Source organism: Perca flavescens, chromosome 5 (genome assembly GCF_004354835.1).
Source record: "Perca flavescens isolate YP-PL-M2 chromosome 5, PFLA_1.0, whole genome shotgun sequence".
NCBI classification, from domain to species: domain Eukaryota; kingdom Metazoa; phylum Chordata; class Actinopteri; order Perciformes; family Percidae; genus Perca; species Perca flavescens.
In genome coordinates, this window is record NC_041335.1 from 31,980,623 (window position 1) to 31,994,412 (window position 13,790).

Consider the following 13,790-nt stretch of genomic DNA (forward strand, 5'->3'; position numbering starts at 1 on the left):
GGGGGGCATATCATAGTAGGGGGTCTGGGTGTCCTTTTGAGCGTCAGCAACTTCATTTATGTTGCATTTGGATACGCTTTAATGCACCAATTTACGGTGGAAATACCTTTATTTAGCCTATGCGAAGAAAAAGAACACAGATGACAATTCAAAATATATCAAAAATATAATGGAAAGTATGTAGTTGCGTGTCATTGGGCATTTTTAAGAGGGTATATGGAAATCCTGGAGCTTTCTTAGTGGGTATACTGTGTATACCTGCATATCACGTAGACTACCCCACTGATTAGAAGTATCAGAGAACGACAGCATGAGTTCAAGAGGAGGCAAATTTCTTTTCAGCCTATTGTACGGTAGAACTCAGGCGTTAGTCGTCTCCTCCACAGATGGCGTTCACACACTCCCCATAGCTGTCCGACAGATCTGACTGGAGGACGCAGCAACACAAGCCAGGAGAAATCAATCACACTGACCAGCAGTGTTGGAATCTAACTAAGTACATTTACTTAAGTACAATTTTGAGGTACTTCTACATTACTTGGGCATTTCCATTTTATGCTACTTTATTTATGCTATTTATTTTATTAGCTTGAAGGTAGTCTGGCTCAATGGATGTACATTGCTGGGACAGAGCCTGACATCCGGTGAGTGAGAGGCACGTCGGAAGTCCCTCCCCTCTTGCCCAGGACGGTTGTTATTGGTTTAAAGAAATAGAGCGTTCAGAAGACATATACCTCACCAATAAATAAGTTTTTGAGTGTTTTCTAAATGGTTAATAAAGTCTCATTAAATGTTATTCCAAATGTGAGGTAACATATTAGTTGTGTGTAAAATGAAGAGGTGTTCAGGCTCCTTTCCATTTTCCAACAGCCCTAGTTATCTAGCAGATCACTTTGTCTCAGTACAGTCTGGCTCTTGCATTATATATATATATATATATACTGTATATATATATATATATTTGGCTTCACAGATATCAAAGTGGCTTGCCAAATAAAATAAAGCTGTTGTCAGTTGCAATCTGTGAGATCATCCTTCAAACTCTGATGACTCATGAAACCGTAAATCAACAGAGGCCAGAACCAAGCAGATCAGGCTCCGTCAAATCCTCTGTTCACACTCAATTTGTAGTGAATTAATGTTGCTGTACTGTAGACAAAACCCATGCAAGGATCCTATTAATGACATGTACTGGGATGAAGCTAGTGCAACTGCTAATATTAAATACTAAATATACACTTAATATAGATACTTTAATTCAAACTTTGATTAGAACAGTTCCTCACCTTGATGGCAGAGTGCAGTGAGTATTTGTAGAGTTTCTTGAACTCGGCTCTGATGTCCAACAGATCGATCTCGGACCGGCTCACCATGATCCGGATCAGAGTCCGCTCGTCTGTTCCACCACCCTGATAAAACACACACACACACACACACACACACACACACACACACACACACACACACACACACACACACACACACACACACACACACACACACACACACACACACACACACACACACACACACACACACACACACACACACACACACACACACACACACACACACACACACACACACACACACACACAAGTAAATAAATCAATAACAGTTTGATTGACATTCCCTTTAGTGCACAAAACAACTTATATACAGTATATTAAAAAAGGAGATCTTATCAAAACAACCCAACACCAGTTTGATATTTTCTGGATTGCATTCACAACAAAAACATCATTTTGGAAAATAATTGAAAACAGATATTTCTCATTTAGCAAATGAACCCATGATGAATAGTATGTAATACATACTGTATAAAATGATGTAGTATGCATTTGCAAAACATGTAATGTCTTTTTTGACATGACCGTTTAAGTAGCTTAAAATGTCCAAATAATTCCTTTTGTGAATCCAGCTCAAGTCCGGTAATAATTCAGCAACCATACAGTAAATGGTGGGGCATCTATACATCTATATGCTGAACAGCTTCATATTATGGGATAAGATAAGATAAGATACATTTTATTGTCCCGAAGAAAATTTGTCTTGGACAGACAAATGATATCTGCTTTTTAAAGAGTTCAACACAACATAGTGCATACATACATACACACACACACATACATGAAGTACAGACACTGATGATGTACTTTCTTCACATAACTTCTTAATATAACTATGTTGCTATGAACTGGATATTGTTTGTATAGTGATCTGCAACTGAAACATACATATGCAATACAAACCTTCATGCTCCCGTACAGGCGTTCAGCAAAGTAGGCCGGTACGCTCTTCACACATTTCACTGAAGGAGAAGCACAGTTGAATACAACGTGGTTGTAATGTGGTTAGAAACAGCATTTATACAACTCTTTTTCTACAAGTGAAAGAGAAAATGATATGACCGTGTACAGATTTGTTTCTCTAACAAAGTAAATTCACTCTCAATGTGGGGGTATACACTACATGACCAAAAGTATGTACAGTAGTCAACCCACAATTGCTACCATATGTGACTGTTGAACATATTATAAAAACATGGGCATTAATCTGCAGCATTCTGTGAAGACTTTCCACAAGATTTAGTCCACATACTTTGGGCCATATAGTGTATATGAAATTAAAACAATTAAATGTTTAAGCGCATACCGATCGCCACCAGTAGCTTCTCCAGCTTCCCTGACATCTCTCCTTCGATGCTTTGCTGCAGAGTCTTTCCACTGATGTTCTTGTATTCAACAAGCGCTACACAGAAGAAAAAGTCTCACTTTACATTTCCGATCATTCTATATTGACCATCTATTGTAAGAACTTCATTTGAGTCCAGATTAAACACATTATAAGTTAGGCGTGACATACTTTGTCTCAGTTGAGGTATACTTCTCTGGCAGAGGATTTCAATGAATTTAGATTCATCAGTGCCAAACTTCTTCTCCCCAGCATTGTAAAGGGTCTGTGTAGAACAAAAATAATAATATACTCATCGCAAAGAGAGCCAGTACAGTACATCGAAAAACATTTTCCCTTTGAAACCAATTCAAAGTGCATCATATACTGTACCTTGGCGTCTTCTTTTGCCTTCTCTGTATTTACTGTGGTGTCCGCGGCCCTCTTGCCCTGGAAAAAATAAATAATAATAAGACCAGGCACTCTGTTCCCCTCATTTTAAGCCTTACACCCCTTTTCAAACACTCAAACTAGGCGCTGAAGGAAAAATTGTGACTGATTCTGCTCTGTTCTGGTCCAAGTGGCCAGATTTGATCTGACTCCAAATTTGGTCACTTCACCCTGCACCTTTAAGTATAACAAATCTTTAGTAAATGATATTGCAAGCAAAGTTTATATATATATATATATATATATATATATATATATATATATATATATATATATATATATATATATATATATATATATATATATATATATATATATATATATATATAGACATTCTGTCTCCTGAGAAGATAGCGAAATGCGTGGTAGCCCCGGACTCGCTCTCGTTCTCTCCTCCTCTCCTGGCCTAAAGCTTGTCTGTTACTATTAGATATTTTATTAGGGGCATTCTGTTCCAAATGTTTATCAGGAGCACTTTGCTCCAGTAATTCTGCAAATGTCTTATCTCACACATGCCAGACAAGAGGAGAGAGGGAGGCCATCCCAGGCTACAAGACATTCTATTCTTACACAATATATTCTTCAACACCCTCTTTTTCCACAGCAAAACGCTGTGGAGCCTAACAATAGTCAGTGTAAAACAGTAAAAATGGGCTCCCTCTTTTCAGACCTAAGTACGACTCAGTGGCAATTAGCAACATTAATAAATGACCAAAAAAAATAAACTATGATGATAATAAAATGATGATCTTATATGTAGTTTTTAGCCGCTAGTGTAAACTGCATAATCCATCGCTCTGTCTATGACTATACCAATGTTTACATTTATTTCGTGGAAATCTCTAAATCATTGTGGAACAGCAAAAACTTCAAAACAAACTTATTATAAATCACACTACACAAACCTATGTCTTGCTTAAGGCTATATTGACTACAATATTGCTGAAAATTAAAACCACACTTGAAACTTATGTTTAGCTTTCAGTTATATTAATTCAAATCAAAAGGCCTACTTCTGGCCACGCGCAAAGTAGCTTTGAAACAAAGAAGGGAGTCTCTGACAGCAGAGAAAAGGATAGAAAAACAGATTGAGATAGAAAAGATGGGGATTGCAGAGGGGGGCACTGGGTGGTGACAGATGATTTTAGACCCAGCGTGATTATACTCCTTCCTCATCACCATTAGTGGTTTTACATTTCCAAAATCCTGTTGTGCAGATAGTCCTTGCTCAAAACCAACAGAACTTGTTTATTATCCCTTTTATGTTTAGTAATTATGACTGTTAAAGTCGAAGAATGTGATGAAGGGACTTGTCGTTTTGTGCAGTTCACCCTCACCAGTATAGATATGCGCTCCTTTTGCCATTTTTGCCTATTTTCCTCCATTTTCCTTTTATTTTTTTAACTATTATTTTCATTTCATTTTTATATTCATAATTGTGTATACATATTAATTTCTGTCAGAGGAAAAGAATTAAAAAGGGAAGAAAATGTGATATGAAGCAAATGGGAGCAGATTCCTACAAGGACAATCAAGAACGTGTTAGTTTAATTCAAGCTGTGAGGTTTTACTTTATTATCTCTCCAAATATCCATCTAACTCCACACGGTCTTCACTTCACAGGTCTTATAATTCTGTATCTGGACACACTGTTCACAGTTGTTACTGTTTCTATTATGATGACAAACCTCGGCCAGGAGGAGCAGCGCTTTGGAAAAGTCTCCGGAAACTTCCCCCTTCAGATCTTCAGTCAACTTCTTCTTTGTTTCTGTGGAAGAAAACATCCAAAACAAACTCATGATTCAGATATTTGAAAAGAAAACCAATCCCAAAACAAGAAATTCCTACTTTCAAAAAGGGCCAGACAATAGGTGAAGGGTCTTAGGAATTAAGGCTGTTCAGTTGCAATCTTTACCGTTGAAATAGGCATCAGAGAGAGCTTTAATTTGCTCGTTGGATCTGGAGGCAAAGATTTCAATCAAGACGCTTTCTGTTGTCCCAGCTCCCTGCAACGTCACGCAGTTACGTTACACATGGAGCTCACTGTCTGAATGGCATTTATATCATGAACGACAATTAACGAACAACAAATTATTTCAATAATAATTAATGATAACCCGTCTTTACTTAAAGGAGAATTCCGGCCGATTTTTACCAGCAACTGGAGTTGCTGCTGCTACGTCCAGAGCTCCCAGTTAGCTAAAATGCCAGTTGTCGGGGCATCTTATAAAGCATGCCTTTGTGCCTCTTAACAGACACAAATGCATTAAAATGTCTGCGCAACATGAACAGGGCCCTTATGTTACAACAAGATGCGTTTTCAACTCCGACATCGTGAAGAAATCGTTTAAATTCAAAGTTTGTACGGTCACCTGTCTCGATCCTGCCGGTAGCTAGCTCGGCCTGCTAGATTCAGGTAAAAATCGGATGCAATTCTCCTTTAATAAGATTTTTTCACCAGGGAACAAACATCCCTTATGTTATGAATAAACTAAACTTAACTGAATCATCACTTGATCTGTGTGTATATACTTCACACAGTACATTGTATTACTAAATGTCTAGGCTCCCTGCTTAAATATGCCCTAAATGAACTGTTTAATTATTGATACAAGGACAACAGCATTAAGTAACACTTTGGGTTTCACTTTAGCTAAACCAATTCCATTCACATTTATTTTTATTACAAAAGGTTTAAGTTTAAGATGTACAATTAAGGGGTTCTCTTTCTTACTGCTTCCATTTGATGCACTATATTCAGTTCCAACTCTGCAAGCTGTATGTATTAATACATGTTGTTGAGCAAATAGTTCTGTCACCATCAACATGCATTTGTGAAGTTAAGAAACACCAACTTTTATGGCCCGGATCACTTCATGGCAGTCAAACGCCGCAGGAGTGGTGACGAGCGCCACCAGCAGCTCCTCAAAGTTACCGCTGGTTTCTCCTTTCACGTCCTTCACCAATGGCTATATGACGTAAACAAAACCGGTTTTACTTTTCAAACAAAGGCACACTCACTCACACACACTGTATCCAAAGGCTGTTTACCAGGCATGTTACCAGAGCACACACAGTAACTGGGGCAACTATTTGTCATGTTAAAGCTGCACAAGACAATATATATATTTTTTTTAAATCAGTTTGACCTTAAATCATAGAAAGGGATGCTCTGGTTGAAATATTCACAATAAAAAAAAAGAATATCAGGTGTCAGGGAGTGTACACAAGAAGTGAACTGCAACTGCTAACAAGGCATCTTTATGTTATCTGTTGATGTATTTGTCCGTGCATGAAACTAACATGAAAATAAATCTCCCTCATGGGACAATAATTATCTATATCTATCTATCTATCTATCTATCTATCTATCTATCTAGCCAGCCACCTGCCTGTAATCTGCAATCAAGCCACCTTCACTCCACTCTGCATAAAAGCCTGGTTCAGCTCCCCACTCTTCGCCAGATCGTCCGTTTACCCACAGTGGTATACTGCCCCGGCTCCTAAGAATCTTCACTCTGTTACTTTGTTCTCGGTTTCATCCTGATCCCATCTCCGTGTCGTTCCTCAGACCCTGTCTCCAGCCATTTCCAACCTGCCCTCACCAGCCTCCAGGATTTCCACCTACTGACTCTCTCTGCCCAGCGCCACTCCAGTTAAAGGCTCTGACACACCAACCAGACAACCAACCGTCGGCAGAAAAGGCAGTCGGACTGATCAGTCGGCTCCGGTCTCTCAAAAAAGTGCCTCGGAACACACCGAAGCGGCGCGGACTTGAGCATACGTAATACGCCTCCATAACAGCAGGCGGCGCTAATCTGTATTGTCGCCCAAAAATGAAAACCGTAAATGATGGAACATCTCTCTAGACCTCGTAAACACAGAGCACGCTGTCGTCAGTCCTTGTTTTCATCAGAGAGGGTTGATAGTCAAGAAGGATCGTTGTTGTCATTACTCGTTGAACGGAAGAACATACGATGGCTAGTAATAAGAAGATACTGGCGTTGTCAGCTCTCGGGCTTCTTCTTGTGGAAGAAGCACCGATTGGCTAGTCAAGGGCTAGCACTCCACCAATCAGATAGGTCATTGAGTCCGACTGCCCACTGGGCAATTCAACAAGTCAAATCGGCCCAAATGGATGCAGACGGCTCCTCCGACTGACAACGGCACGGAACACACCGAACAGTCTCGAGTCCCCGACCTTGCCAGACGGTCCGACGGCCGATAATCGGGTTGGTGTGTCAGGGCTCAAGACTGCCCCTGTATTTTTGATGAACTTTTCTGGAGCAATAAAACTCTTTTTGTTCACTTCTAAGTTCAAGCTTCAGAGTCTTCCGTCTGCCACGTGGGTCCAATATAAGAACACTCGTTATGACAGATATCTTACTTTGCCAGTGTCTTTCTGATAAGCTTCACAGATGAGCTGCCTCTGAGCGCTGCTTCGATGGGTCAAAACGTCAATCAAAGTCTTCTCATCGGTGCCTGAACATTTATAAAAGAAATGTGAGGAGGGACATGAATAAACATGAACAAAGTATATACATACACATTTACCACATCCATATTTGGTAAAACAGGCCGCCCACCAAGAGCCATGTTCTGCCTGAGGTTTCTGCCTGTTAAAAGGACATTTTTTCCCGCCACGGTCGCGGCAAATGAAATTATTGGGTCTCTTGTTTGTTAAATTATAGAATGTGGTTAAAACCTACTGTAAAGTGTCCTGAGATAACTTCTATTATGATTTCACATTATAAATAAAGTTGAATTGAATGTTTACATACCTACACATACTGTGATGTACTGTAGCTAACATATGTTTGAGGTTTAACTATATGGCTACATGCTGATGTTTTACCATGTAACAAAAATAGCATTTTTACATGTTCAGAGTCACCATGTTGCTAGTGGTGCTAAAATAGCAAGTAAGGCTTCTTTGTGTACAAAATTGCCCTGTATTGAAATATATAATTATGATTATTATGAATACTTAATTTAGCATATTACTATCGTAAATTTAGCATACTAAGTTAGTCTCAAAATTGTACAGAGACTCACTGTATTTTAGTTTTAGAGGTATCCTTGTCATTTACTGAAATGATGTTCATTTGTGTATCCTGGAACGACTACATTTATACAGGCTGATGTGTGTGTGTCTGTGTGTATTTGTACCAAGTCCTTTCATGGCCTTCTTCAGAGCCTTAGCGTCGCCTCCTGCATTAAAGTTGGGTATGGGCTTAATGGTTCCTCTCTCCCCAGTCTGAGGAACAGACAGTTTGTATTGTTTTTCTCTTTCTTTTGTTATTTAACAGATGTCACAGTCAAGCCTGAAATGTAAAGTTTTAGTTGGACCTACTTTTGCTGCGAAAGAAGAAGGTGAACTCACAAGAGACTCCAAGTCATCCTGCAGAAGGTTAAGCAGTTTTGTTTAAAATGTACGATCAGTCAAAACCATATCATAAAATAAATACAAAAACACAGAACTTGGCTCACCCATAAAGACATGATGACAACAGGAAGTTCCTCTGTAACGAAAAATAAAATACAACACATTCTGAAGGTTTCTTGTTATGTTATGGTGGAAAGCTCTTTTCATGATGTACTCTAACCAAACCCTCTTCATAAAGCAGCACACATTCAAAATTGTTCATACTATGGCAATATATTATGTTTAGTACTATTGTGTCAGTTTACCCTGTATACTGTTTATTATTCATTTTAATGAGTTAGAGCATGTTTAGTTAAGGCATTTTGTGAGTTTACAGTTGTCTTGTTGCTATGTTACAGCATATTTAATCTAGAGCCGCAACGATTAATCGATTAGTTGTCAACTTTTAAATTAATCGCCAACTATTTTGATAATCGATTAGTCAGTTTGAGTAATTTTTTTTTTTTTAAATTCTTTGATTCAAGCTTGTTAAATGTGAATAATGTTCTAGTTCATTCTCTCCTCTGTGACAGTAAACTGAATATCTTTGAGTTGAGGACAAAACGAGACATTTGAGGACGTCATCTTGGGCGTTTGGGAAACACTGATCCACATGATTCACATTTTCTGACATTTCATAGACCAAACAACTAATCGATTCATCCGAGAAAATAATCAACAGATTAATCGACTATGAAAATAATTGTTATTTGCAGCCCTAATTTAATTTTAGATTTAGACTTAATCTTAAACTGAATTTTTTTTAAATAATAAATAAATTCTGAAATGAAATACAGAACAAAGCGACGTGACTTATCCCCTGCACTGTGCCCGAGACGCAGGCCACGCGCATTATATGACCCAACCCTAAACTTCATATTAGGCCTTTTATAATGACTGCGCTGTGTTCACTTGCCCATTGTCTTGAGTCGTAATAGCCTAATCCCCAGATTGCGACCACCAGAAAGGACACCAGCTGCGTGTTCTTGCCTCTAATGACTCCCTCCGCTGCGTGCCCTCCATCAGCTGACGTGAGGCGGGGCAGACGAGCTTCATAGTCGAACATAAACTCCTGCTGGCCAAAGTTGTGGATCGTACATTTCCTTTACTTCATTGCGTTCAGCCGAGGCATGAAACGAGCTGAACCTGTTTCTTGACGATACAATCTTCTGACACTTAACTGATCTGCCCAGTTTTTTAGACAGATAGTTACTTAAGGTGTCAGCTTCAAGATCAGGAGCAAATCTAGTGGCAAACACTCACCAGCTTGGTTTTGACCACTTTAATATTACTCCCATCACCGGTTCCAACTATTCCGATCTGCTTTCTCTCCCTTCTTTCTGGTTCACGAGTGTTATAGGGTTTTGGCTGTGCACGCCCCGCAACAGCAGTCGCGTTATTCTGCATCTGATTTAATCGTCGACCATCTTTCACAACTACGCTCCATTTAGGTGACTGTGATTGTGTTTGTGGTGGCATATTCATTTCCGCAGTTACCAGTGGTGTACCTAGAGCCAGGGAGGTGGCAGATCGTTAATCTTCCTCCAGACCAGAATCGGCGGTGTGATCGATCAGGAACTGGTTCACAAGGCCTCTCCAAGTCGGCCACACGCTGGTCCACAGCCGCAGTAACCGCTCGTAGATCCTCACATACTCTTACTTGAATTTCCATAATCTTTTTCATGTCGGACACTTCCTTATTTAACTGATCAATCCTGCCAAGGAGTGCTGATGCATCAATAGGCTAGGCTGAATGTAACAGGTGGAAATAACCCTTTCAGCCTCATTAGTGAAGCCAGCTGCAGTTTTACATCACTGTCGACATTTAAGCAAACCAAACAATAATCACAAACTATAGGCTACAGATTATATCCAATGGAAATAATATAAGAGCCAGGAGGAAATTAAAAAAACAATTTAAAAAAGACGCGACCAAAGCACACATAACTAATTTAGGGCTAACCTGCGTAAAATCTTGCCTAATGATTAGTTCATGAGGAAAGTATCACCTGTGTAATAACCTTTACTAATCTGTTACACCAACACACAAAACAAGTGCACTGTAAGACAATACATTAGTTAGAGTTAAAGAGACCAAAGAAAAGCTCACCTGATTTGAGTTTGAACCGGAAAAGTGTTTCGCCACACCTTCAAACTCTGTGGAAACTGAATATCAACCTGCAGAGTCATCTCACCACGCCCACTACTTTTCCATATTCAGTGTATTACCCATTACCTAGGGTTGGGTACCACTATGGAACCGGTTCCTACGCAAACAGTAGTATTCGGACCGGATTAGAACGCAAATTTCGGTTCCGACAGCGGCAGACTCTTTTTTTCTTTCTCCCTTTTCCTGCCGAGTGGCGCACGTGCCCGCTCGCGGTGTGAAGCGCGTGTCCGCGCTATTCTACGACATGCAGCATGTACTCCACAATCCCTGCTGATAGACGGCTTTTTGTAGCCTACACACTTTGAAACGGACGTAAAAATATCACGCTATCGTAAATGTAGGCTACTTTTAAAATGGCACATTTTCCCTCTGGGCTCACCAAAACGGACGTAAAAGCTTAACCATTCGCTGGTGGCAAGTGTAAACATATTACACTTGCTCTGCTAGTCTATCGTTCAGGACAAGACCCTGTAGCCTGGTGGTGGGAGAGGCAGGACAGCCTCCCCAAATTGTCTGCCCTTTCAAACTCATACCTGGGTGTGTACAGACCTCTTGGACACCGTCTGAGAGAGTTTTCTCCTGTGCAGGACATGCCATAAGTCAGGAGAGGTGTAACCTAGTATATTGCCAGAGAAGGCAAATATGGTAATTTTTCTGCAAAAGAACTGCTAAAGTTTGAAGTTGGTTGGCATACCAACTCAATATTTATTTTGTTGTTACTTGTTAATAGTGTTACTGTTATTTGTTAAATTATGTGTTAGGTGACTTAGGTTTACTTATTATATATTTAAGTACTTTAAAACGTTAACCTATTGTTAAATTTAAATAATTTTCAATAATAAAAAAGCCTTTCTTTGATGTAATTATTCAGTTTTTCAAGAATCAGTTTAGGAATCGGAATTGTTTTAAAAGTAGGCGACCGGGGTCAGGGTACTAAAGTATAATCCGTTTTTCGTTTTAAACCAAAAATGAAAAAACGAAAAAACGGGTCGATGTTTCGTTTTTGGTTTCAAACCAATAACGGGAAAACAAAAATATGACCTCCGTTTTCTCGTTTTTCCAATGTCCATACAAATTAAAAATTAACTCGAAAACTGCATGTTTTTCAACTGTCGTTTTTTTGTTACTCATTTTTATAATGTGCATAATCATTGAAAATCTGATGGAACACAGGTCTCAATGTTATATTGGTCTTACGTGTTACGATCAAAGTTGACTAAAACAAATCCGCTCTCGACAGGAAGTAACATTAACGTGTCAAAATAAAAGTATGAGAGCTGTAATAACTGCCAGAAGAACAATGTACTTTAGCTTTTGCCTGTAGCTTGTCAGATTAAGCTACAGTTAATTATTTAGGGTTATATAAAGTATTTTATTGAGCAACATTCATTAATAGCCACAAAGGGAGTAAGAATGGATATTGTTGATATTGTTTTTAAATAGATATAAGATTATAATAATTTATTTATTTATATATCACATTTTAAATAAAATCTGCATTCCCCTAGCATTATGTGTGGCATTATTGACTACTTTTACTCTAATCTTACATCAGCCAGTAAAAAAAAGTATAAAGGTCTTTTTTAAATTGCTCTGCAGAGTATTGTACGTGACATGGTTGACCACATTAGTTGCCAATGAACATGTCATTGTGATGAAGAACATAAATTAACAAGTTAAAGTGTACTGGAACTCTCATTCTGGTCTGGTCTCCTCCGGCCCTGCAGACTGGACCAGAGTTCATGGTGAGCATGGTAGCCCTCCTCACTGCTGGGCCTGTGCCTGGATCATCCAGCTCATTCTAAGCCCTTGAAACAGTAGTTGGCCAATATTGGATAATAAAATATAATACATGATAGGTATTGTGTGGTTGAATTACAATAGTAAGTATAGTGTAAAAATAAGTGGTCAAGTGGTTTAGCCCTTGTGTTGTCTCATAAATTGGGTCATTATAAATGTTATTGGCATAACTAAATTGACCATTTCATAAAGCATGAAGTAATTTATCACTCAATTCTGGGTTACCCCTTTTATCCAACTTCATTCCACTCATTAGTTTTACACTTATTTTTTGCATTTATGGTCAACAGACCTCATTTACATGAATTATACCTAATTTCTTTGAAAATGAGGATTATATGATTAGTTGTTTTGGATTATAACAGACTGGTATAGTCAATTCACTTTTATTTATAGGATCCATTCATAACAAGAGTTATCTCAGGACACTTTACAGATAGAGTAGGTCTAGACAACACACTATAATTTACGAAGACCCAACAATTGTGTGTGTGTGTGTCTGTGTCTTTCTGTCTGTCTGTCTGTCTGTGTCTGTGTGTGTGTGTGTGTGTGTGTGTGTGTGTGTGTGTGTGTGTGTTTGTGTGTGTGTGTGCATGCACATACTTGTAAATATATCTTCTGTAAAGCTCAATAGTGCCTCATTGCACTACCAGGTCAAAATTCGCCCGGGAAGACCATAACTACTATAAAATTAAATAAAAAAACCCAAATGTTATGAAAGTTGTGAATATTAATTTACTTGCAAAGAGCATGGAAGGGAACAAAACAGCATCTAAACTGTTTTTAAAAAAACCTTCATGGCTACACTAATCATTCATAACCACGTACACATTATTATTGCTTTAAAACATAACACAAATATCTACGTAAAATGATCCCAATCTGACACCTGCAAGTTAACTCCAGGCCTGCATCCAACCTTTGTGTTACCATGTCTTTGTCTGGGTGATATCGGCCTGATGATCTTTTCAGATGAAAAGATTCAGTGGTTTCCATCTGGTCCTGATGAATGGAATCTCTTTATCACATGCAGATTATCATGATGGAGCTCGGCGTTTTCCTTTGGGTAGAAATGCAAAAACAATTTATAAAGAGGCACACAACAAAGTGCACAGCATGGCATTCCAGTGAGCTAAGGCAGAGTTGTGTGTGTGTGTGTGTGTGTGTGTGTGTGTGTGTGTGTGTTTAAGTAACCCTTGATAAATCTGCCTATGTACACACTTAAGCTCACACATCCCCACACATTTAACAATTATACTGTACATGAACTTA

General features: G+C 38.8%; 1 protein-coding gene across 1 annotated transcript; it reads right to left on the reverse strand.

Moving 5' to 3' along the window:
- Positions 1-247: 247 nt before the first annotated feature.
- Positions 248-10,652, reverse strand: anxa3a (annexin A3a). Its single transcript, XM_028578932.1, has 14 exons — positions 10,046-10,652; positions 8,614-8,645; positions 8,477-8,524; positions 8,293-8,380; positions 7,511-7,605; positions 5,979-6,092; positions 5,039-5,129; positions 4,812-4,891; positions 3,067-3,123; positions 2,866-2,959; positions 2,656-2,751; positions 2,253-2,311; positions 1,287-1,409; positions 248-427 (listed from the first exon to the last, which is right to left on the reverse strand). Exons 1-14 carry the CDS (start codon positions 10,230-10,232, stop codon positions 368-370), a joined length of 1,224 nt encoding a protein of 407 aa, XP_028434733.1. The 5' UTR covers positions 10,233-10,652; the 3' UTR covers positions 248-367.
- Positions 10,653-13,790: the final 3,138 nt, after the last annotated feature.

Bases quoted from the DNA above. Each gene is read 5' to 3' on its own strand.
- anxa3a (XM_028578932.1), bottom strand. From the start codon at position 10,232: ATGAAAAAGATTATGGAAATTCAAGTAAGAGTATGTGAGGATCTACGA. The intron at 2,752-2,865 runs GTATGTCACGCC...TCTTCTGTGTAG, and splicing joins TATACCTCAACTGAGACAAA to CGCTTGTTGAATACAAGAAC. The intron at 428-1,286 runs GTGAGGAACTGT...TGCGTCCTCCAG, and splicing joins CACTGCACTCTGCCATCAAG to TCAGATCTGTCGGACAGCTA.